The sequence below is a fragment of the Anser anser genome (genome assembly GCF_964211835.1).
Source record: "Anser anser genome assembly, chromosome: 12".
NCBI classification, from domain to species: Eukaryota; Metazoa; Chordata; class Aves; order Anseriformes; family Anatidae; genus Anser; species Anser anser.
Window position 1 is genome coordinate 8508249 of NC_139733.1, and position 25011 is coordinate 8533259.

Below are 25011 nucleotides of genomic sequence, written 5' to 3' on the forward strand. Positions count from 1 at the left end.
GAAGGGGCGCTATAAAAGCCCGGGTGCTATTTACGCCGTGCAGGGCGGGCGGTGGTGGGTAGTGTGTGTGTTGGGTTATGCTGCGCTGCTTCTCTGAGGGGGGCCCGGAGCCTAAGCCTTCGCCTTCTTCCTCCGCTGTTGTTGGGCCGCTGGAGGAGTTCGGCCCTGAGGGTGGTTCTGCGATAGCTGCTGCTGGGCCAGGCAGGGGCGCCGTGGCCTCCGTAGGAGGCTTGGGAGGGTAGGGGCGCTCTGCTCCCCTGGGGTCTCACCGTGTGATGTGAAGTGAGTGATGGATCCGTGCCCCCTTTGTGTTTGGGGGGAGGCTGCTCTGCTCTCTGTCCTGCTGTGTCTGTCTGGGCTTCTTCAGCTGGGCCAGGTCCCGCTGAGGGGACCCGTGCCCCAGCTGGCAGGTGGGTGGGGGCAGCTCGGGGCAGCCATCAGCCCCTGACACCTCCGAGCTCCCTGTGGTGGTGGCAGGGCGGTCTCCTGCTGGTCTCCTGCTGGTGTCTGGGGAGAACTTCCTGCATCCAGGCTCCCCCAGGGGAATGTGGGTGCTGTGGTCCTCTTAATTTGTGCCTAATTCTCAGTCCTTCTTCCTCTGGCTGAGTTTCCCTGTCAGCTAACTTTGACTGGCCTTTCTGTGGACCGCTGCCTGGTGTCTGTCGGTGAAGGAACTGCTTGAACCTCCTCCAGTAGGTGAGGCTCTGGGACTAGCGCTTTCTGGGAATTGAAAGCTGATTGTTTTTTGTTTTTTTTTTTAACAAGTTGAGCAGTAGTTAACATTTGATACAGTGACAACTTGTTTTAAGGCATACGGCTTGTTGCTGGTGCTTGACTGACAGTGACTGTGTGGGGCCCCGGGATGGTTTGTTCACTAGGGTGCCTGGTACACAGCTACCTCTGGCAGCACAGGTATAGCGAGACTGAAATCCATTTGTCTGAAGTCTGTAGGGAAATTATGTATGTGGTTTGGACACCACCTTAGTGGGGCTCAAACAGCAACCCTTATGTCACGTCCTTTCTGTCACTTCTTTTATTCTTTCCCTCTGATCGAGGACCTTGTGGTGTACTGCTTTTTTCCTGGTCCAGCAGGAAGTTTGGCCTTTGTTCTGGGCCTGGTTTACAAAATGCTGCCAGGTGCTTTGACTGCAGTACATGTGTTCTCCTTTGCGTACAGCTGTATCACTTTGCCCAAGGCAGAGCTCTTTGGATTTGGTTGGGTCTGTGGCTCCAGGTCAGGTTTTCACTGTTAAAGTGGGCTTGTGCTAATCAAAGTGCTTCAGGAGCTTGATAAGGGCAGAGCTGCCTCCTCCCTCAGATTGGTGAATAGCTTTTAATGGATTGAGAGCTCTGCTTTTAATGGAGATGATAGCCAACAAGCCCTGCTACTGGCTATGAGGATCCTTAGCCTAACTCCCTCTCTGTAAACCATGCCTTTTCAATGCGTCCATAGTGCTGTCTTGCTATGTTCTCTTTTGTGTTTTGCGCATCCATGTCGTGACAGGCATGGTTTAAAACAAACGTCTGTGTTCTGACTTTTACATTATGGGCAGGACGCTGCTAGTTGTCAGCTTCAAGGACAAGAAGGTAGCAGAGAGCTGCAGCTCTTTCCACGTGACATGTGCAGACTTCCTGTGCAGACTTTGCTCATAAGTCCAAACTTTTTCCTTTTCCAATTTATTTTTGCCAATATAAGAGTTCATACGGGGGAAAAAGGTTTCTTAGCTGACATCCAGGAACAGCTGATACATCTCAGAATATCTTTTGCAGAACATTTTTGCAATCAATTCCACTTATTGTAGTCAGGCAATCTCACAAGTGTGTTTACAGCTACCAGAAACAACAGCAACAAAAATTGAGTGGAAGTAACAGAAAGCAGTAGCTGATCAGGGTTTTTCTTTGAGAACATAGTAGGGATTGTTTTCAATCAAGTTACAGTCACTTGGTTGGAGAGCAAACAATTTTTGTGCTGGGAAAGTGAGGACTTCTAAAATCACGTTTGTAGAAACACAGAATGGCTTGGGTTGGAAGGGACCTTAAAGATCAACCAGTTTTGACCCCCCAGCTATGGGCAGGGATGCCACCCACTAGATCAGGTTGCTCAGGGCCCTTTCCAGCCTGGCCTCAAACACCTCCAAGGACGGGACATCCACAGCTTCTCTGGGCAGCCTGTGCCAGTGCCTCATCACCCTCTGAGTGAAGAATTTCCTCCTAACCTCTAATCTAAATCTCCACTCTTCTAGCTTAAAGCCATTCCCCCTCATCCTGTCATCTGAATGAGAAAAAAGTCTCTCTCCATCTCTTTTATAAGCCCCCTTGAAGTACTGAAAAGCTGCAATGAGGTCACCCCAGAGCCTTCTCTTCAGGCTGAACAAACCCAGCTCTTTCAGCCTTTCTTCACAGGAGAGCTGATCCAGCCTCTGATCAACGTTGTGGCCCTTCTCTGGACCCGCTCTAACAGCCCCACATCCTTCTTGTGCTGGGGGCCTCAGACCTGGATGCAGCACTCCCAAGTGGGGCCTCCCGAGGGCTGAGCAGAGGGGGACAATCGCTTCCCTCCCCTGCTGGCCCCTCCTTTTGATGAAGCCCAGGCTGTAGCTGGCCTTCTGGGCTCCACTTGGGCACAGAGGCATTGATCAACGCTCGCTGGGTGCAGCCTTCAAGCCAATACCTCACCTACTGAATGGTCTGTCCGTTAAGTCCGTATCTCTCTAGTTTGGAGATCAGGATGTCGTGTGGGAGCATGTCAAAGGCCTTTACAGAAGTCCAAGTAGATATTGTTCAGCAAAAGTCCTTTCATAATGTACCCTGCTCAAATATTTTCTGTTGGCTAATTGTGTTGTAGTTTGCCTTTGTAGGTTGTTTTTAGATATCCTTCCCAGCTCCCAAACATGCTTACCAATATAACAACACTGTCATAGCATATTATTGCTTTAGAACTACTTAAACTTAGAAGTGTGAAGGTCGTGTGTGGTTTTATATATATATAAACATATAAATGCAACAACTTTTCCACACTGTTCTGGATGTTCAGCTCATCTGAAAGTCAAAAACCCATCTGAACCCAGGCTGCTCAGATTCATAAAGAATGAAAGTTAGCAGGTCAAGCCACTCCAAACATTTTAAGTGCCCTCCCAGTTTCCTCATACGTGGCCTAGTTAAGCAAATGGGAACTCTCCCAGTGGTGCCAGTATAAAAAAAAAAAAAGGAAAAGAAGCTGAGTCAAACCAAGAGGTGATCTATTTCTTCCATGTAAGACCTTCTTCTTTCTCTCTCCCAATACGTGCAGCATTTAGGCCAAGTGCAGGCTTTAACAAATTTGGTTTGTGTACCTGTCCCGCAGATACAGAAGCCAGAAGGCCAAGTCACTTGTCTGAAGTCCTAAAAGAAGCAGCCACTTCAAAGGCCAGTCCTTTAGCATCCTCCTTCCTGATGACTGACTGCAGAAATTAACCCGCTTGTGCCTCTCTGCAGGTGTGCAGCTTGCAATGGATCTGCAGCATGGTGTGGGGCAGTACTGCTGTCACAGCAGCCCTAGCGATAGGGAGAGCTCCAGTGCAGGGGATTTTCACAGAACAGGGAACTGCCCTTCCCTAGGGAGAGGAGCATCGAAACCCTCTGGTTTGCAGGGGAGAGGAGGTGGCAGAAGCTCCAAAAGGTTGCTAGCCCGTGGTGAAACATAGGGCTTTCAGACAGGTGTGGAGAAATGAAACCCGTGAGCTCAGTGCAGTTGGTGTGACACGGGCAGGTTTGTGTGGGGCATTGGTGCCTCACTATTTCCTGGCCCAGGGAGCAGCCAGCTCCATGGCAGGAGTGCAGGAGGAGGAAGCAGCTCTGTATTCCCACCGTGACAAGCCCTGGTGCAGAAGCCATCAAGGTGCTGAGGAATGCAGGCTGCCCAAGAACAGCAGACCCAGCAAGACTCCTGCATACCCAGATGCAGCAAGTCCTCTTGCAAATCCTACAGTGAAGCAACCAGAAAGAAATCTTGGTGTTCTGTATTCCCTGTTAGGTGGGATCCTCCTGGCTTCTTCACGTGAAGGTGATTTATCACTTGAACCTGAAGGTTTATCTTGCATCTGTACCAGGGAATGTTTATCCAGAAGTCCATACCTCCTGGAGACCCCCGACTGGTGCTAGGGCATGACAGTTTCTAACAGCAGTGAGTTTTACAAGCTTGATCCTTGTTCTTGGCATGAACCACCTTCCTTTCTCCGGCAAGCAGGGCACAAGCAGCTCCAGATGCAGCGCGGAAGCCCTTTCCTATATTTCCCTATCATATTCTTTTTGTTACAAGTCATTTATTTTTCCACACAGTCCTTTTAGCTCATGCCTCACTTGAAAGCTGCTTTGAATTTCAATTCACAATTATTCAGCTTTTTTCACACCTACATAGCACCTTTGCTTTAAGCCCGTACATGATGTTCTGCTGTCTTTAAGTGCACAGTAGCTGCTAGGGCAAGAAAATGCAGTAGAAGTGAGTAAGTTTACCTTGTGGTATGTGTGAAGAGAATTAATTGAATTAAAAACTCTATCAGAAAAAATGTACAGTCTGACTAGCAGGCAACAAGTAAGACCAGTGAAATTCAGTTTATGCTCAAAGACCAAATTTATACAGAACTTTGAGTTTTTAAGTGGAGCAGGACAGACAAAAAGCAGGTAGAGGTGTTTAGTGGGATCCAGCAATAATGCCGCTGTACAGAAATCTAGTGTTTTGCAAAGCATCAGAATATAGGATATAAAGAGAATAGAAGATTTCCATGTTACAGAAAGGTATTTAAAATCAACTTTTTGTGCAATTTAGGAAAAGGTAATCTGACTGTTCTCTTCCTTTTTTTTTTTCTTTTAGAAACATTTGAAAGAGCTCTAATGAGCTCTACCGTGAGAAAGTGCACCCTGCAAAAGCCACATCCCTGAAGGACCAGAGCAGGGCGCCTGGCATGTGCTGGGACATCAGGAAGGGAAAGGGCATGCTGACCATGCCCTGCTGCTGGCTGCGAGGCTCGCACAAATTAAACGGGTGAGAATTGAAGCCTCAGCTGCACTCAGTGCACCAGGCTGGGGATTCCTGGGTGTCTGTGTACCCCAGGGAAACTGTCCTGGAGACCTTCCTGTGTGCAAAAATGAGAGAGAATGCATAATATTCTCTGCTCCAAGTGAAGCTAGGACAGATTCTAAGCTGCTTTTGGTGCTGTCTGACAGAGGAGGGAGCTGTTAGCTCACCAGTGACCTGGCTGAGCAAGCAGATGCCCTTCTGGCCACCGGCTTAGCTCCTGGGCAGCCCACAGAGGGAAGACGTCAAATCAGACCTGCAGGAGGTGGATGCTGTCCTGGATGCACCTAAATGTCTTGCTTCAAGTGCCTGTCCGGTGTGGTTTGTGCGTCTGTACAGGGAAAACCCCCAATAACTGGTCTGCAGGGTCAATGGGAGCAGGGGGCCTGTGAAGCTGGTTGGAAGAGGAACGTTTTGGCAGCAGGGTCTTGAACTCTGTTGTGAGAGAAAAGCTGAGCTAGACTGGCCTGAGGTTTACTCAGGCCAACACAGACTGGTTTGAAGTGGGATCCCAATCTGACTTGATCTGCCTTTTTTCCTAGTACAACTCATCGGCAGCCTTCCTGCGCCAGCCAGCAGCAGTGGTACAAAGCATGGCTTAATTATAACCCTGAAAGAAAAAGGATTTCTGTATGAGATGTTGCTCCATGGCTGCTGGTGGCAGAGCTCCGCACGAGCCGAGTCGTGCTGGTTTGGCAGGTAGGTGTGGTGGTGATGTGCACGCGTGGCTGGGCAGCGGGGCTCTGAGTCAGAAGCTCCTGGTGACGTTGCTAAATTCAGTTTACCACAGAGGTCTTTTTCTGCTTTACACTGGAGCTGCTTTGATGCAGCCTTTCTACATTCAGAAATATGGCTCAGACCCAGTGCTTGTGAGTCATAGGTATTCACTTGTTAGGCCTTGGCAAAAGGCAAGTAAGAAAAAGTGCTGTCCATGTTACATGTCTGTGGTCTGGTTTCCACCATGCTCATCTTCTGGTAGCAGTTAGGTGACAACAATTAAACATCAAGGCAGCCTGTCTTCCTAGCCATGATATAGTGCTTTATTTCTCCCTCTGTGGGGATAGTCTGGATGTCAGATGACTTCTAGCTACGTAACCTGGGCCCCAGAAGGCAAAGGCAGGGACTGAGAGAATGAAGAACTGCCCACTGTAGGAGAAAATCAGGTCTGAGACCATCTAAGGAACCTGAAAGTGCACAGGTCCGTGGGACCTGATGAGACACATCTGCAAGTCCTGAGGGAACTGGCGGATGTAGTTGCTAAGCCTCTCTCCATCACATTTAAGAAGCTGTGGCAGTCTGGTGAAGTTCCCAGTGACTGGAAGAAGGGGAACAATCCCCATTTTAAAAAGGGAGAAAAGGAAGGCCCAGGGAACTACAGGCCAGTCAGTCTCACCTCTGTGCCCAGCAAGGTCATGGAGCAGATCCTCCTGGAAACTCTGCTGAGGTCCATGGAAAATAAGGAGGCGACTGGTGACAGCCAACAGGGCTTCACTAAGGGCAAATTGTGCCTGAAAAATCTGGTGGCCTTCTACGATGGGGTTACGGCATTCACAGATAAGGGAAGAGCAGCTGATGTGGCCAACCTGGTCTTGTACAAAGCATTTGACACTGTCCCCCATGATATCCTTGTCTCTGAACTGGAGAGATGTGGATTGGATGGATGGACCACTCAGTGGGTAAGGAGTTGGCTGGGTGGTTGCACTCAGAGAGTTGCAGTCAACGGCTCAATGTCTGGGTGGAGATCAGTAACAAGTGGTGTTCCTCAGGGGTCAGTACTGGGACCGGCACTGGTTAACATCTTTGTCAGTGACGTGGGCAGTGGGATCAAGTGCACCCTCAGCAAGTTTGCCAATGACACCAAGCTGTGTGGTGTGGTCAGCACACTGGAGGGAAGGGATGCCATCCAGAGGGGTCGGGATAGGCTCAAGAGGTGGGCCTGGGTGAAACTCGTGAGGTTCAGCAAGGCCAAGTGCAAGGTCCTGCACCTGGGCTGGGGCAGTGCTGAGCACAAACACAGGCTGGGTGACAAGATAGAGAGCAGCATGGAGAGAAGGACCTGGGGGTGCTGGTTGATGAAGAAGCTCAACATGAGCCAGCAAGGTACGCTTGCAGCCCAGAAAGCCAGCCCTGTCCTGGGCTGCACCAAAATCACCATGGCCAGCAGGGCGAGGGAGGGAATTGTCCTCCTCTGCTCTTGTGAGACCCCACCTGGAGCCCTGCTGGGGCCCCCAGCATAAGAAGGACTGGGACGTATTAGAGCGAGTCCAGAGGAGGGCCACGAGGATAACCAGAGGGCTGGAGCACCTCTCCTATGAAGAAAGGCTGAGATAGCTGGGGATGTTCAGCCTGGAGAATGGAAAGCCCTGGGGAGACCTGACAGTGGCCTTCCAGTGCCTAAAGGGGGCTGCAGGAAAGCTGGGGAGGCACTCTCTGTCAGGGAGTGTAGTGACAGGATAAGGGGTAATGGCTTCCAACTAAAAGAGGAGAGATTTAGATGAGACATTAGAAATAAATTCTTTACTGTGAAGGTGGTGAGGCACTGGCATGGGCTGCCCAGAGGAGCTGTGGCTGCCCCATCCCCGGCAGTGCCCAAGGCCAGGCTGGATGGGGCTGGGGGCAGCCTGGGCTGGTGGGAGGGGTCCCTGCCCATGGTCCCTTCCAACCCAAGCCATTCTACTACTTCATCTGAAATTCTAGTGAGACCCTGAACAGAAAATCTGGGAGCACGCGCTGTCTTTGTTGTGGTTTTGATTCTGGTTTGTTGCTTTGCACCCAATGAGGACAGATTATTACTTGGCTAAGGCTAAGTGAGGAAGTAATACCAAATGCCATACGAACCGATCTCTTTTCTCAGCTCCTGTCAGTGTTCCAAATCCTGTTCAACTTTCCCCAGGGTACTGGTTCCAGAGATCAGCAGTCTTGCCTTCACCTTTGTAGGTGCACCAGCACCAGGTTCTGAGGTGGTTTGAGTTAATGATAAATCTTGTATGCCTTGTACAGCAGTGACTGATTCACATCAGCTCACTTGATGACTTATTCCAGGGAAATACCACTTCAATTTGCCAGCACTCTGTCCCTGACACAATAAAATGCTTGTGAATTCAAAGCTTTTGGAACTCAGAATGGAATTTTCCTCTAAAATTGTGCACATTGAAATATGGGAATCATACAGAGAGAATTGCTAGACTATTCGATATGAGAAGAGTTTAAAACTAATCACTCAGACCAAACAGAAAACTTTACTTCAGGCAACTCAGTTCAGACTAATGTATAGTTGCATAAAAAGTTCCCTGAGAAAAATTAAGGCATAAATTTGGCATTTTATCACTCAATTCCATGCTGAGTTTCCTAGAAGAATGTTTCAGTAACTAAGCAGAGGACTGTATCTATCTAGAAAAATACCTTTTTCAGTTAAAGACTTAATGCAATCCTTTTATGTTCTGTTTTTAAAAAAAAATACATTTTTATGGACAAGCAGCAGAAGATGCAAGAGCAAATACTGCAAAGACATAAGACTTCCTCTCTTGTATAGGGGGAGAAAAGGTTTTGTAGCTAAATGGGAAAAAGCCTTGCTTCTAGCTTTCTGAGTTTTGGAACAAGTCTCTGTGGGATGCGTGTCACTGGGCCTCCCCAGCCTCTGCACAGTGTTGCATTTCTTCACAAAAATAGGTCTGGTACTGGAGTAAATGGATAAAAATGTGGGAGAAGTACTTGGGGTGGGGGGGTGCAAACTGGATGCCACCCTTCTGGTGAATGGCTCTTGGTTAACTGCTGCCACCAGGCACCTCTGTCATTTCAGCATGTAGCAAGCCTGTGTCCCAGGGTTCAAGACCCCGCGCAGTAATACTCAGCAGTGTCCTCAAGGCTCACATCGGTCGTTTGTAGGTACGGTGTCTCTAGAGTTGTCCCCAGAGGTGGAGAGCCATCCCTTCACAGCCACCGAGTAATTTGCCATCTCCCCTCCAAAATCCTGGATGTGAGCACCTCTCTGCAGTCCCTGCCCTGGAGCAGCTCTGACCCGAGCAAGGCAGAGCCCACCCAAATTTAACTCTGAGATTTTTCAGGAAAGCTTGAGAGAGTCCCTGGGGATTTTCAGTTTTCTGTTCTATGCCACAAATTCAGCTTTAGACTGACCCCTGAGGGGCAGCAAGGACCAGTGAAATCTCAGAATGATGTCATAAAACTTCCAAAGTCTTGAGAAACTGTTTTACCTGCAAATGCCAAGGCAAAGCACTGTGCAACTTTGAGCCAAAATAAAACTATTTGGAAATTCACCTCGACTCAATTTCTGACTTTGCAGATGAGAGTGGCAGTTTCTGAATGATATCCTGGTCAGAAAATCTGACAACTGTCAGCAGAAAATGTGCATCAGCAGTTTACGTACTTTCTGCCAGATTGGTCCCTTATGCCTGGGCTTTTTGGCACTCAAGTGTCACAAAATACTCGTGACAACATGTTACACATTCGTCCTCCACTGCTTCTCTTGTCTTTTCTCTGGGCTGGATCTCAGTCCTTGCCCTTTTCCAGCTTTCCCTATTGAGACTGCAACAAACCCCAGCAATTCTGAGCAATCATTCACACTGCAGGTATTTTTTTTTTCTTCTAAGAGTCACCAAAATGGGTGGAATTCTTTCCATTTTCCTTAGATATTTGAGCCTGAGTTAGTTGTCCAGATTCCTAGTGTAGGAAAGACAGAGACAAAACTGAGGCATGGTTTACCTTAGCCTAAAAAATGTTTGTCTGGAGATGCCTCTGACTGAACAGGAATCAATACAGCAACACCGTAACCTACACCCATGTTCTACCTAAAACTCTGATTCCAGTCCCAGCTCACGTAGACCACGTTCAGGAGGCTGCTGTCTGGCTCCAAGAAGAGGGACTCACGGCCTCTCTGGGCAACCTGGGCCGCTGCTCCGTTCCCCACACGGTACACCAGCACGTGCTGACATTCAGAGAGAACCTCCTGTGGTCCGGTTTGTGCCCGCTGCCGCTCACCCTGTCCCTGGGCATCACTGCCAAGAGCCTGGCTCCATCCTCCCCGCAGCCTCCCCTCGGGTGGTTCCAGACGTGCATGGAGTGTCCACAACAGCACAAACCCTGAGGTGGCAGGAAAAGAAAAGGAGATAAAAGGGTGTGAATAATCAGGAATTCTTAATGTCCACTTGGAAGAGTTCTCACTCCTCAGGTTCATAGCAGAACCCTGCGGATGTTCTTTAGCCAGAAGAGGCTCCTGAATTATTTTTTTCAGGAGAGTTTTTTGCCAGGAGGGAGATGAAAATCTTAAAAATGTCTGTCAGCCTTAAGTTTGGAATTGCTATTGTAGTGTAATTCTTCACACAGCTGATAGAGAGCTTTTTAAAAGCACTATTTACATGTTTGTAGTAAAAACAGGACCACAACCTGCTTGTAAGAGCTTCATTCTCAAGTTTTGAAGTTAGCAGTTAAGGTTGGGACAGATGTACCTGTTCGTTGTTCCTTCTTCGATCGCTCTTGTAAGGCTGGACAAGAAAAGCTGACAGGGAGGAGCAAGTTCATGCTTTCCGTCTTCTGTCTAGATGGAAAATGGAGGAATACTCTGGGTAACATATCTCAGGTTTTCAGAAAGAAAAAAAATCTAAACCTAAATTTCACGTACAAGAAAGTGGGTTAAAAAAAAAAGAGGCAGAAGAGCCTAGTTTGTATACTTGTATTCATTTGTAGCTCAAAGACAATATACGATTGTACTCAGGGTGAAGAAGGAAGTACACAATTGCTACTGAGATGTTGAAAGTTGAAGGCATGCCACAGGAGGAGAAATTTAGAGAATATTTCAATGCAAATGGCCCTACAAAATACATTTCCACCAGGAAAAGGTGCGCATAAACCCATTCTTCATGTGCCTGTGCGATACAGGACACAGTAGGAGGCACAAACATTGAGAGTGCAGGCAAAGGGAGCTGCTGCTCTCTGGACTGAGCACAAACACCTGCTGGAAGCATCGTTCCCACCTGCAGGGGAGCAGGTAGTAGCCCCCAGTAGCCACCAGCCCCCAGTAGCCACCAGGGGAGATATAACATCTACAAGAAAGAGAAGAAAACTCTGTCATGATTTGTTAAGTAAAACGTCTTAGTTTCTCAGCAAGTAGCTGGCAGCCAGAGGTGCGATATCCTAATCTGCTGTTTAGTGCATCGACAGCAAAAGGAGGAGCTCATAGGCTAGAACCTGCAACAGGTTTTCTTCGATAACTTCCTGCAAGTTTGCTTTTAGCATCCATGGAAATTCCCTGTGATAGAAGTCAGGATTAAGACCAAGGGCCTAGCAAAACACGTGGAGTAATCTGTCTAATTCTAGGCATTCCCATTCCAAAATATTTAGTCGAAATGGAGTGGGTGTAGAGAAAGGGAATGGGGACTGATTTGTATGAATTCTTTTTTCCTTTTATTTATCCCAGCAAAATGAAAGCCACAAGGAGGTGTTTCCCCTTAAAGTATTTTAAATAATTAAACTCACCAGAGAATGAAGTAAGTATAAACGTGAGAAAAGGTTTATTTTTGAACTAATGCATTGGTTTGAAATAAAAGTGGGTTGGGAACATCCTACTGACCCCCATCTGACTGAAGGATTTGTGAAAGCTATTTTCAGGAGCAAGGAGCCTGGTTATGTGAAGGTTATCAAATGGTAAATTTATTGAGAAATCTTAGGGTGCCATGCATCGGACCAAAAAGGACTGGTCTCTGAACTGACGATTCCTCCTGGTCTTGCTGCTGAAAGTTTCTGCTGCTCAAGATGCTGTACAGGCCTTGCTTTGGTGAGTGGATCCTACCCTGTTCAGGTTCATGGGGATCTGAACACTGCAGCGGTTTGGTTGCAAATCTTGGAAGTCTGGGGGCAGCCGGGTCGTGTTAGGGACAGTGACACCGCGTCATTGGGTTGCGCAGCCTGCTCTGAGGAACATTGCTTTGGGGCTCAGAAAGAGCCTCAGGTTCAGCCTCTGCAGGCAGCCTCCCCCCTGCTGGGTGAGTGTTTTCCGTGCTTCCACACTGCCTTCCTTGCAGCCATTCTCGTCTGAAGGGACCAAGTGCTGGTCTCTGTTTATCGGCGCTAATGTGGAGCTGCTGTGTTGCAGGAGGCCAGGAAGGAGTTCAGATGGAGTCCTGCTGGTTTTGTAGCGGTGGAAATTCCCTGGAGCTGCAACTTGTCCTGACCTCTTGCCTGCCCCTCCAGGGTGGGTTTTTCCATGCTGTTAGTCAGAGCTGTTTTTCACCACGTTCCCAAGGCAGTAAGCATCCTTTCCGTGTACGTTTGCTTACATTGCGTCCCAAGTGCACTCCACCAGGCTCAGCTCACCTTCCCCAGCAGAGAAAGAAACAACTGAGGGGCAGGACAGCTGCTCATCCATGCTTGAACTTGATCCAACCACACAAGGGCTTGATGATCCTGAAGGCCTTTTCCAGCCTAAACGATTCTGTGACCCCGATGGGATACAGATGGGAGGATGGGGGCAGGGGATGGGGAGTCCTGCAGGGAGGGCAGGGTGGGAAAGCCAGGGTCTGGGCCACAGCTGGGCCTGGGGCAGGTGGGGCAGGAGTCCTCCAGCAGAGGCTGTAAGGGCCGCGCTAAGGCTGTGTGGGGTGTTTGGGGCACGGTGACTGCCCCGGAGGGCATCGTGGCTGGCTGCTGCTGCTGGGGTGGAGCCAGGGCCCCTCCATGCGACTGTGAAGGTGAATCACAGGTTCACAGAACGTCCTGCATTGGAAGGGAGCCACCAGGTCACCGAGGCCAGCTCCTGGCTCCACACAGGACTACCAAAAACCAGACCCGATGGCTGAGCGCGCTGTGTGAACGCTCCTCGAACTGGCAGCTCGGGGCCGCGCCCGCTGCCCTGGGGGGCCTGCCCCAGTGCCCGAGCACCCCCGCGAGCTGAGCCTTCCCCTCAGGCCCCAGCCCCACGCCACCCCCCGGCTCCCGTCCCCTGAGCGCGGCGCCCAGCGCCTGCCCCTTGCCGGAAGCCCCTCCCCGGGCGCGGGGCGGGGCCGGGCGGGCCGCAGCGGGGTGCTCGCCCGGCCGAGGTGGGTGCCGGGGGGGCGGCGGCCGCCCGGGGGCCGCCCGGGGCCGGCGGCGAGCTCCGCTGCGGCGCTTCCCGGTGCGGGGCGGGGGCCGGCTCGGGGAGGCCGGGCCCGTGGCGGCGGGCCGAGCCGAGCCGGGCCGGGCCGGGCCGAGCCGAGCCGAGCGGAACCGGCCCCGCTCCGCTCCCTCCGGGGCGGCGGCGCGGAGCTGCCCGCGGGCGGCGGAGGCGCGGCGGCCTCGCGGCCGGGGGGGTCGCCGGGCGGCCCGGGCGATCGCGGAGCTGGGCCGGGGCCGGGCCGTGCCCCCTCGGAGCTGCCCCGTGCCCGGCCCCCGGCCCCCGGCCCCGGGGGATGAGGCGCTCGCCGGGGCTCCCTTCGCCCTGCCCGGGCCCGGAGCACCGTGGCCCCGGTGTGAGGGGACTTTGTGCCGGCAAAGATGGTTGCTGGGGCTCTCCCGAGCGTGGAGGAAGTGCTGACATTTATTTTTTCCTGTTTTGCAGAGGCGTGGGTCCTGCAGCCGCGGGGGGACGAGGCCGTGCGCTGCCGCTGGGCTCAGCACCCCCGTGCCCCAGGTGAGCGGGGTCGGGGCGCGAGCCCCATTTCCCCGGGGCCGTGCGTGCCCCTTACCAGGATGTGGCTTTTCGTGCCTGGTAAAGCTGAGCCCACGGTGACAGAGGTGAAAAACTTGTTTTGGACCGAGCGTGTTTATCGGGCAGAGCTCAAGGTGAATTGTTTGTTTGCGGTCTAGGTTTCAAGCGTAGCTCCTGTTAGCAGTCCCCGAGGACCGTCGCGCACGGCCCTTGTCACCAGCGCTGGGTTTCGAGGGAGAACAAAGTACAAACAGCTCCCGCTTGCTGGGCCCGATCGCAGCTCCCAGTTGTGCTGTGGGTAGGACCTAGCGGGAGCTGCCCCCCCGGCTGCTGTGCCACGCAGGCAGCGCGAGGAAAAAAAGATGCCAAACAAAATGGGAAGCCTTGGCTAGGGTTTTAAAAACTTTTAGATTGGAAAAAAGCCATCCCAAGTGTTGGGGATGCTTCTCTAGCTGGGTCTTGTTCTCCTCCTGAGCTTCCCTGTACACCTGGATCCCAGCACATGGGGCTGAGCCCTGAACCAGCTCCTTGCTCAGCCCCTCGAAGGCCTGGGCTCGAGGTTTTTTGTCAGTGGGACTGCCTTGGCCAAGATGTAGGGTCCGGTGTGTGTAAGTAATAAATTACTTGATTAAGGACCCATAATCTTTAGCACAGCGTTGTATGTCTGCTTGTGGTCTGTGCAGTGACAGGGGCTCGCTGGATTGCTTGCGATCTCCCTTGGGTGCGAGGCTGGAGGCGAGCAGCTTCGCTGGTTCCTGGGCAATGGGGCCGGCGCCTCTCTGTCCCCACCCCTATAAACACAGAAATCCCAGGAGGCACCAAGGCAATATAATTGGTGTCTGGTGACCAAGCTGGAGCAGGTGAGCACGACGTGGGATCTTTCTGCTGAATGCTTTGTCCAAGCGCAAGCTTAACTCCTGCGCTCTTTCCTCTCTTCTCGCCGCTGTCGTGCAGGACCTATGAAGCACCAAGTGTCCATCATGTCCGACTGGGTGCTCCTCGGGCTGATCGGGGTGCTGGTCGTGCTGCTGCTGCTGACCGTCTTCGGCTTCGCTGTCTACTCGGGGCTCTTCACAGAGGTGGTGGTGAGCGCCGGCTCGCCGCCCATCGGCAGCATCACGCTGGCCTACAAGTTCAGAGTGGGTCCCTATGGCGAATCGGGGCAGCTCTTCACAGATGGCTGCAGCATCTCATCGAAGCTCTGCTCCATCGGCGTCTACTATGACAACCCGCACACGGTAAGGTCTGCCTGCACGGGTCTGCAGCTCGGGTACCTCCGTGGCGCCGCCTCGGGCACTTGCAGCTCACCCTCCTTCGGTGAGCACTGGGGCTCGTGAGGTCTCCAGGTCTGCGAGGGGCGATCTGTGCATAAACGCATCTGAAGGCGGGTGGTGTCTTGGATACCCCTCGCCGGAAGGCATTGGGCGAGCAAAACAAAGCTCTGGTGGCTCCTGCTGAACAAGTTGTACCCCTGCTTTGGTTACGGAGCAGAGCCCAGTGCCCACAGTCCCATGGCGATGTGTTCCCCGATGGACCTGCCAGCAGGCAGTGCAGCCAAGGCTCCTTCTTCTCCGTGGCTCCAGGCAGGTGGTCTCTTCGCCTTGCTGTGTCCCCATCCATGCTCCTCCTCCTGTTTCTGCCGTTCCCTGGTGTTTCCAAGCTCCCCGTAGTCGTTTCATCCCTCGACAGTTGTTACCGAAACCTCAGCAGGCGAGTGCTGAGGGCTCCTGGCTGATGAAACGGGGGCTCCACAGCCTGCCTCAGGTGGGGAGGCGAGCAGCAGGCGTGTGCTGACTGATGGCTGCTGGCCAGAGCTCAGTGCTCTGGGAACACAGAGAGCGACAGTGGCAAATGCAAGCGCGTTGTAACTTGCTGGGGGACGAGTGGCCTGGCTGCCGGCTCTGGGTGGCACCGGGGCCTCCAGATAGCAGTGTGCAGGCACCTGCCTCTGTGGACAGCCCGGCTCTCCAGTAATTCTGCAGTAGCTGTTGTGACCCTGGAAGAATGCTGCAAGGGAGGAGTGCCAGGAGGGGCCTGTGGCCCTGCACATGTGTTTGGGCGCGTGCGCTGGGGCTCGGAGGGGGCACAGTGGTTGGGCCAAGAGCTCTGGCTCCGTGCTGCTGCGCTACGGGGTGTTGGAGCGCCTGGCCCTGCTTTAGGAGCCCTCCTGGGCTGGGTAATGCCTGCCTCTGCTTTCTTGCAAAGTGGTGCTCCTGAAGGTTGGACCTGCTTAGAAGGAGCTTGTCCATGAAAACGTAGCTTGGAGGGGCCTTGTCTTGGCAGGCGGAGCAGCTGCAGCTGTTGGAAGGGTGCAGAGCTGTGCTCAGCACTGTCCCACTCCAGGGACATGGTGTAGATGCATCTGTTCCTGCCCTGCAGATGGTGTCTCCTCCCAGGAGAGATGCTCTGGTGCCTTCAGCATCTTTGTGGCCCTTCCTTGGGCTCTCTCCCACCTGTCCGTGGTTCTCTCACCCTGGGGAGCCCAGAACTGGACCCAGCTCTCCAGGTGTGGCCTCACCAGTGCTGAGCAGAGGGGAGGGATCACCATGATGTGCTGGCAATGCTCCTAACGCAGCCCAGGACACTGCTGGCCACCTTTGCCATCAGGGCACAAGGCTGGCTCATGCTCACATCGGTGTCCACCAGGCCCCCCCAGGTCCTTTCCTGCTGGGTCGCCTCCCAGCTGGCTGCTCCCCAGCACGTGCTGGGGCCTGGCGTTGCTCCTCCAGCCCCCGTCTCCAGCCTGCCCAGGTCCCCCTGGATGGCAGCAGCACCCTCCTGGCCTTGCTGGTGGTGACCTGGCACCAAAAAGCAGCCCCGAGGGCAGGAGGCAGCAGAGGTGCCCTGTGAGTCCCACAGCATCCCTGGCTGTGCACAGGCCAGTTCCCCCCTGGGTGTCCACGTGGTGGCTTCAAGTGCTGCAGAACCCCTGCCAGCACTGATTTATGCGTCTTAATGGACGAGATTAATATTAATATCCCTATTTTTTTCCATTTTTATTCAATATTTAGCAGCCCAAAGGGCTTCTCCCACCTCTGGCAGGGACAAAAATAGCTCCTCAGCAGGGTCTGGCTGCGGCGGGCAGGCAGGGCAGGCGGCTGCTCCGCTCCAGCCACGCACTTCTGGCTGGAGCTCGGGGTGCGTGCTGAGGCCTCTCGCCTGCTGGGGCTTGATGCCCTGCCCTGCCCAAACGCTTGATGGACAAGGCTGAGGGGCTCCCTGGTGCAGGAGGGGCTTTGCTCCCACCATTCAGTGTCTGCGGGTGAGGCAGCTGAACATTTGCCGTTGACCACGTTCCTATTTCCTCATGGGTATCACCCCTAGCCTCATCTCTTGTCCAGCTCAGCAGAGCAAAAGTTGCTGTTCTGTGGGGTTGACTCTCCTCGATTCAGCTGGGTCTTCCCCCGGGGATCCTTTTCCCTGGGCTTCCACTCCCTTTGGGGCAAATCGCACCCTCTCCTGCCCCAGCACCGCGGTGCTCAGCAGAGCCCGTCTGCAGCTCTCTCTTGCAGCACACGAGGGCAAGAGCGAGCTGTCTCGCCCGCAGACGGATGCTGCTGCTCCTGGCGGTCTGTTCTCTTCCTTCATCTTTGCTCACGTTTCCTCTCTGGACCTTCAGCGCGGGTGGAGTTGGAGGCACGGCTGGGGAGCCTCCTCTGGGAACTGAGACCCTTGTGGGGACAGAACGGGGACATGGTGATGCTCTGCCCTCGCTGTTACCCTCCCTCTGCCTCTGTCGCCCCGCGAGAGCCTCGCGATGCAGGTTCCCACAGCGGGTCTCTGTGTCTCGCTGCTGCTTTCAGGTGTCCTGGTGGGTCCCGGTGAGTTCTGCCACCTTCCACAGCGTGAGTTTGGAGGCGTTAGTCCTCCAGCCCTTCCTGGCCGAAGGCAGCCAGGCATCGGCCACTCCTGGTTGCTGGCCACCACGCCTGCTGTCCATCCAGCCGGCTGGAGAGCTTCAGGGGGCAATTGCCAGGCTCCCCCAGTTCCCAGCATGTTCCTGCAGCGTGCCACCGCTAAACATGCACCTGAGTGATGGGGCTTTAAGAGCTAGAAATGGAAGCCCCTACCTGGGTGAGCTTTGCCGTGGAGGTGGCGGGAGCTCCCTGCCGTGGTTTCCCTGCCCCTAAAGCAGGGCACTGTACGGAGGGGGCACCGTGGGGGCGGTCAGGAGAGACTCGTTCTGCACGGAGCAGCCAGCACGTGGCCGTGCTCCTGTCCTGGAGAGCACAGACAGTGTGGGGCGGCATCGGTCGTGGTTAGGAGTGGGCACCTGCTTGCTGGGCAGCCTGGCCGCTGGGAGGCTCGGCCAGTGTTCAGCTGCTCTCTGCTCCTGATGCCCCCACCTGTCCCCCTTGACCAGGTCTCTCCGGAGAAGTGTCGCTTTGCTATCGGCCGAATCCTGAGCGAAGGAGATGCGAAGCCGACGGAGGAGCAGATCCGGCAGTTCCAGAAGTACGGCTTCAAGATCTTCTCTTTCCCCACTCCCAGCCACGTGGTCATGGCGAGCTTCCCGTTCACCACGCCGCTGTCCATTCATCTCGCCGTCAACCGCGTCCACCCAGCCCTCGACACCTACATCAAGGTAAGCAGCGGCGGCGTGAAGAGCCTCGCAGGCGTGCGGTGGATGCTCAGAAACTCCTCCTGCCAGCAGCTGATGGGGCTGCTCTGAACTGTCATCTGCTGCTGGCCTTCCCTCGGGCAATGCCGTTAAGATCTCCTTTTGCCACCTGGCAGGTTGTTCCCTGGTGGAGATGTCCTCCTTGTCTGTTCTGCCCTCGTGTGTTTAGGAGAAGCAAATTCTCCTCTGCTGATCTGCTGCTCTTCTTCGGAGCACGGAGATAAGCCTGGTTTTCCGTGTGAAGTTCTGGCTTGTTGCTAGGGCCTGGCAGTCCGTGCCCCTTCAGTGCCATGTGTTATGCCATGAAACTTCACTCTTTAAGCTGCCAGCCTTGCCTGTATGGTGGCTGTCTTCTGGGGGGAGAAGTTAACAGCTCTCTGGCCCGTGGACTCACAAGGCGTGTTTCCGAGCAGACCGCTGAAATCGGAGGCCGTTGGCCCTGAGGGCAGGTGGCTGCCCTGGGTGCCACCACCTCTGGCACCTCGCCGTGCCGCAGAGCCCATCTCTGCGGGAACCCTCCCAGCTCCCGGAGCAGGCAGCTGGCCTCCTGCCTTGGGTCCTTCCGAAGCCACCTCTGCTGGCTTGCTCGTGCTGCCAGAGCAGCCGCAGCAATCTGGAGCCCATCGTCGGAGCGCGGGTCGGACGCCTGCGGGTCGAGGCTCCCTAGGGAGCGGGGAGGGTCCTGGCTGGCCAGCCGGGGGGGAGAGGGGCCCCATCCTTCCTCGCGGGGCAGGGTGCTGGGGAGGGGACGGCGTTCAGCCCGCGGCTTATCCGGCTGCCGAGTTCCGCCGCTTGCGTTGGTTCGTGTCGAAGCGCACTATTTATAAACTTGCTTTTCCTGGCGAAACTCCCAGCCCTGTGGGGGAACCGTGCGAATCTCCCAGCCTGTGCCGTGCTGCGGGAGCGCTGCCTGGGTGCCGGCCCCCGGGCTCCAGCGGACCGGGGTCTGCCCAGGAGGTGCCCGAACCCCAGCCGTGGGTGCAACCGCTGCCGGCCCTGCCCCAGAAGGTGCGTGCCATTGGAGGTGGGGTTGTTATGGCCGAAAAGAGTCCTTCTGGGAGCGCCTGGCAGCTTCTGAGGAGAACACCCGCTTTTGAAATAAAATAATCACTTGGGATCCTATGCAGCATCCAGAGCAGTGCTCAAAAAGGAGGGGACGCGTCCTGATCTCTGTCTTTCCCTCCGTACGGGGCAGGCAAAGTGCTCTGATTGTGGGCGAGCGTACCTCTGTCACTGACGCTGACCCGTGCTGGGTTTGCAGGAGATGTTCAGCCGTGCAGGGAGCAGAGCTTTGGTCAGCCCTGGCGAGTTTTGGGGTGCGCCCAGAGGAACCCAAAACCCGGCACTGTGGTGCTGGCGTTGTACCGCGCTGCCTGGCCAGGACCTGTTTCTCCTGTAAAATCCTGTTCCCGCACCTCCCCGTCTGCAGACGGGGAAGGAGAAGAAGGGAGCGGGGGGGAAACTTTCATGGAAACGGGCGACCTGTGCCCAATTTGTGGTGGGAATGGGGGTTGCCACGGAGACGGCTGCTCCAAATAGCATCCTCCATCCCACCCCCGGCTGCCCGCTTCCCTCGAGCAACCCCAGACGGCAGCGAGACAGAGCTGCCTTTACTTATTTATTTATTTTGTGCCGTGCCTGCTTGCTTCTGTTGCTGAGAGATGGGGGTCGGGCATGTGGCGCGGAGTCCCCCCGTCCCTGGCAGGGGAGGGGGTGTGAAGGGGAACAGGGTGACGGGGCTGGGGCACGGCGGGAGCGGGAGCTGGTTCAAGGGGAGTCAGCGGGAGGAGGTGTGGGACGGCAGGGGAAGGGTGCAAAGAGGGCTCTGGGGTGGCTGAGAAAGGGGGAAGGGGTTGGAAAGGGATTTGTGGTGCTGTGCTGGGGTAAAGGTGCTGGGTTTTGCCAGGCCAGGGCCTGGGGATCTCGGGAGAGGGCAGGTGAGCGGCGTTGCTGCCCAGGGGGCTGGCTGGCAGCGTCTCGCTGCCAGGAGCTGCGTTCGGAGAAGCCCCAGAGACCTCGCTGGCTTGTTTTGCAAGTGCAGGTTATTTAAGGGATAGGCTGGGCTTGTTTAGTGGCCCTCCCGAGTGCTGTTTTCCAAACAGCTCCTGCCAAAGCCTCTCCCTGCTGCCAGCAGGTCTGCGCGGCGCTGTGCGGGGCAGTGTGCCCGCACCGCCTGGCTGGGGGGCAGAGCTGGCGCCTGGCTCCCTGCTTGGCTTCGCCACGTTGCTGCCTCCCCCCCTGCTTCCCAGCAGCCTGCAGCTGGCCCTGCCTGGCTGCCTGCGTGTGCCCCGTGCCAGCCTCGGCCCCCCCAGCACAGCAGCAGCACGCCGGGGTCCCTGCCCTGTCCTGGGGCAGGTGGCTGTGGCTGCTCGCAGGTACCCCTGGCAGCTTGGGGACAGCGCCGGGGAGCCCCCGCGGAGTCGTTCCCCGGGGTGACCGTCCTTAGTGGCTCAGAGAGCTGGTTATTAAACTGTGACATCCTGCCATTTCCAGCAGCGGTTATTCTGGCTCGGGTTTAATTAGCTCTCTGCGGCAGGCTGCGGGCACGTGCGCCGCTCCGGCGAGCCCTGCGCGGCGGGTGGGCTGGCGTCGCCCGTCCCCAGAGCTCCGCAGGCAGCCGGAGAGGCAGTGCATCGCATCCCCGGCTGTCCTCTGGGGCTTGCAGCCTGCAGGGCCGCCCCCCGCCCCAGACAGCTGGGACCCCCTGCAGGGTGGGAGCTGGCCTCTTTTCACGGGATTTTTGGGTGGGAGACTTGGGCTCGTGGCTGGTGGAGGCTGTGCGCTCTCCAGCAGAGGAGGAGAGCGTGCGGGTGGGGAGCAGTGAAGGAGAAGTGCCGTCACCATCCCGGCTGTTCCCCGGGTGCTAGCAGCACCGCAGCACAAGCTGGCAGAGACCCTGTAGGACCACAGAGCTCCCGCCCCATCCACAGGGCACCACAGGGTGCTCCCTAGTCCCCATGCCACGTATTGCTCTTGCTGCTGGAAAGCCTCGGCTCTTCTTTGTGGTATAAATGTGCCTTGCTGCTGCTCCTGGTCAGGGAAAATCATCATTCCTTTACCTGCCAGCTTGAAGCGCCTATTAGCTGAGCTTTGTTCCCCTTGCCGGCTGTGATAGTTCAGGATGAAGTCACTTCTTGCCTTCCACTTTGATAAAGTGACTGCAGAGAGCTTGTAAAGTCCATCACTGACATATTTTCCAATCTCTTCGTAATTCTCAAGTCCCTTTTTTGACATGTTTCCAGCTTAGGAACCTCTCTGAAATGTCGCTAGCAGAAGTGGATGCTTTGTTTCAGCCACGGTCTCGTTGCTGTAGGATGCTGCTCCGTGCTGGTGGCTTGCATGGCACATCCCCTGCTAGCTGCCCGCGCCTGCTGTCCCTCCGCAGCGAGCTGCATCACGTCCCAGCCAGAGCGGTGCCATTTCCGCACCTCCTGGGCACAGCGCTGTTTGCTGCTGGCTCCTGGTTGGAAACCTCTCCTCCGTCACTCCTCGTTGGCCCCAGGCTCGCTCTGAGCCAGCTGATAGTATCGTAGAATATCCCGAGGGACCCGCAAGGATCATCGAGTCCAACTCCAGGCTCCCCACAGGACCACCCAAAAATCAAACCCTATGTGTGAGAGCGTTGTCCAACACTTCTTGAACTCCAGCAGGCTCGGGGCTGTGCCCGCTTCCCTAGGCAGCCTGTCCGGTGCGCGCCCGTCCTCTTGGTGGTCCTTTTCCTAACAGGCAGCCTGACCCTCCCCTGGCACAGCTCCGTGCCGTTACCTTCAGAGGTGTGCCGTGGTCGTTCCGTGCAGCTGTAGCTGCTTGTTGAGAATGGAAAATGGCACCAAGTCTCCGAGTGCAAGCGACCAGCACCGGTGCTGGTTCATCCATCAGCCAGGTTCGTGGTCCCCACCAAAAATAGGTCGTGGTTGCCAACGGGGTCCGTCAGTAGTAGCCATATGTTGTCTGTGCCGCTCCCAGCGGCCTTCTGGTGGCCCGGTCCCTTCCTTCGTCCTGGCTGGATCCTTGCCTCTCAGGCTGCGGTTGCCCAGGCTGGCTCCTCTGCCCCGGGAGCGCTAGCACCACGCCGCCTTCTGTCCCCACCCACCAGGGATCACCCTGCGTGTGCAGGGCGCTCATCCACCAGGAATATTATCTGGGCTTATGCGGGCCCTACGTTTTATCTTCCCGTGGAGTAGAAGACACTTCATCGGCATTGTTGTGGTTTAACCCGGCTGGCAGCTAAACACCACACAGCCGTTCGCTCACCCTCCCCCCTCCCTCTCTGGGATGGGGGAGAGAAACGGGAAAGTGAAGCCGGTGGGTTGAGATAAAGACAGTTTATTAAGACAGGAATATAATAATAACAATAATAATAATAACAGTGATAATGATAATAGTATTAATAATAATAATGTGTAAGGAACAAGTGATGCACAATGCAATTGCTCACCACCCGCTGACCGATGCCCAGCCTATCCCCGAGCAGCCGGCCCCCCACCCCGGCCAGCCACCCCTATCTATTGTTTAGCATGACACCAGATGGTATGGAATACCCCTTTGGCCAGTTTGGGTCAGCTGTCCTGGGTCTGTCCCCTCCCAGCTCCCGCTGCACCCCCAGCCTGCTCGCTGGCAGGACAGAGCGAGAAGCCGAAAAGTCCTTGGCCTGGTGTAAACACTGCTCTGCAACAATTAAAACATCAGCATGTTATCAGCGCTCTTCTCATCCTAATCCAAAACATAGCACCCTACCAGCTACTATGAGGAAAAATTAACTCTGTCCTAACTGGAACCAGGACAGGCATCCTCTGGCTGCACCGCCCAGCTTTGTCCCTGCCCCATTGCAGAAATGCTCACCGAGCGCCGCTGCTGGCTCAGCAGCGCCACCGAGGGCTCCTCTCACGGGTGACTGCAGGGTCCCTCTCCCAGTACAACTGGCCCCAGCACCCCGAATGGTCCCTGAAGGCATCTCTCTGTCTGCAGGGGACCAGGAGCCTTCGTGGGGTCCTTTCTGCAGACAGGTCCTGGTGCTAGGAGGTCGCGTGGCTACGTGCGCACGTTGTGCTTCTCCTTTTGCTTCCCTTACCCCCATTGCTACAGCTTCTGTCGTTGTTCAGGTCTGTCAGAGTCACGTTTCTCCTGGCTGTTATTATAAGTGATCGTCTTTAGAGATGCTTTCCCATCCCAGACCTCAGCCACAGCCTTGCTGCTTTTTGGCAGCGCCTTTGGTCTCCTTTGAGCTTGGGCAGCCCCAAGCTGGAGGCGAGGCCCTTTGCTGAGCCGAGACCACTCGGAGTTGCGTGTCTGTCTCTCCAGGGAGGATGAGGAGCAGGCCTGGCTTCACGAGAGAGTGGTTTCTTTTTTTATTTTTTTTTAATTCTGTGTTTTGACCTCGTCACTGTGATCCAGCCTTGGGTGGAGAATCGAAGGTGAGCTGTGTCCTTACATCCCGGTCTTCGCCCTGCTGGTGGCAGCCAGCAGCAGGGCTGGCAAAGGTGGGAAAGAGACAGGACCCTCTTCTCCTGCGTCCTGCCCATATTTCCTTCTTGGAAATAAAACCCGTCTGAGATGCTGCTGTCGCAGAAAAGGCTGCAATGTAAGCGGATGAGATTTTGGCTTATTTTAGAGGAAGACAATTTAAGGACAGGTCGAGGGTAAGGGACAAGCTGCAGGTCTTCCCACCCATCCTCTCCCCCTCGGCCCGCTCTCAGCGGCAGGCACTGGGGGTGTCTTGTGTGGGTGTAGCTCATCCTGGGGTTTTGCTCCTGTGTGCTGCTGGCAGCCGGGGCTGGGCACGGCGCTGCTGCAGCCCCAAGCCCTGTGTGGGCTCCCGCTGCCCTGCCCGCGGGTCCCAGTGCCCATTTCCTCGCCTGCTGACAGCTGGCTTCTCGTGGCCGCTCGCCGAGGCTCGCTGATAGCTGGCACCCCCCAGCTGCGTGTCAGATCACATCACTTCACGCGTTCGCAGCGGCTTCTATTTATTAAATATTTTTAGCAACTCAGCCTCCCCGAGAAGTTTTCATCCTGCGAGCACGAGCGGTGCTGAGGTGGGCAGCAGGGAGAAGGAAGCCTGAGCTGCGGCGCACACTGGGAGCTAAGTTGAGTGAGAGGGCTCCTCTGGGGGGCAGCTTCTCTGGGGTGCTGCCTCCCTAATCCTTACCCTCCATGTCCTCCCCTGGCACCCGAGAGCTCTGTGCTGGTGTGCCTGCAGCCTCCCATGCCTGAGCCGTGCTGCCCACCGCAGGAGAGCCTGAGGACCTGGCTCTGGTCTTTCTGCGGGTGGAGAACTGGGGGGCCGTGCTGTGTCGGCTCAGGTAGAGAGCCCTGGGCACCTCTCGACCCATCCCGGGGTCAGCTCCGCACGCGGAGAGGTTCTGCATTTAACCTGTTTCTGCAGAGCGCTGTGCTCCTCCTGCGTGCCTAATGGAACATATGGGAAGCTGGGGCTCTGCGTCACGTCTCCTGCCATTCACAGCGGGCTTCCCAACTTTCTCGCTCGTCTGGGAGAAATTTGGCAGCCCCAGGCCACCATTCATCTGCTGGCAGTTTGCCTGTCGTCCTGACGGGCGGGTGGCTGACCCGTGGCCGAGCGCTGGATGCAGGCCTCCTCAGAGGCTGGGGCAGGCCTTGTGCAGGCACCTCTGCCTCGCCGGTGTCTGCTCGCCAGTCCTCTGCTTCACTCCTGCTGCCTGGGGGCAGATATAAAACCACAGCTCT

At 55.2% G+C, this 25011-nt stretch overlaps 1 protein-coding gene and 1 long non-coding RNA gene across 8 annotated transcripts in view; both read left to right on the forward strand.

Annotated features, from left to right (window-relative positions):
- The first annotated feature begins 37 nt into the window (after positions 1-37).
- LOC310880108 lies at positions 38-9327 on the forward strand. 2 transcript variants are annotated; one of them, XR_014571391.1, is made up of 3 exons: positions 38-696; positions 4850-5752; positions 8853-9327. It is a non-coding gene; the product is annotated as an uncharacterized lncRNA (long non-coding RNA). The 2 variants fall into 2 exon arrangements; XR_014571392.1 differs by having other exon boundaries at positions 43-696; positions 4850-9327.
- Positions 9328-13020: 3693 nt separating this feature from the next.
- Positions 13021-25011, forward strand: part of TEX264 (testis expressed 264, ER-phagy receptor) — a 28188-nt gene continuing 16197 nt past the window's right edge. The window contains exons 1-4 of one of the 6 annotated variants that reach the window (XM_083795422.1): positions 13021-13101; positions 13599-13670; positions 14643-14926; positions 18052-18273. In XM_083795422.1, coding sequence (XP_083651548.1) covers positions 14648-14926; positions 18052-18273 — 501 coding nt within the window. In that variant the 5' untranslated portion in view covers positions 13021-13101; positions 13599-13670; positions 14643-14647. The other 5 variants (XM_083795424.1, XM_083795425.1, XM_083795423.1 and 2 more) reach the window with 5 other exon arrangements.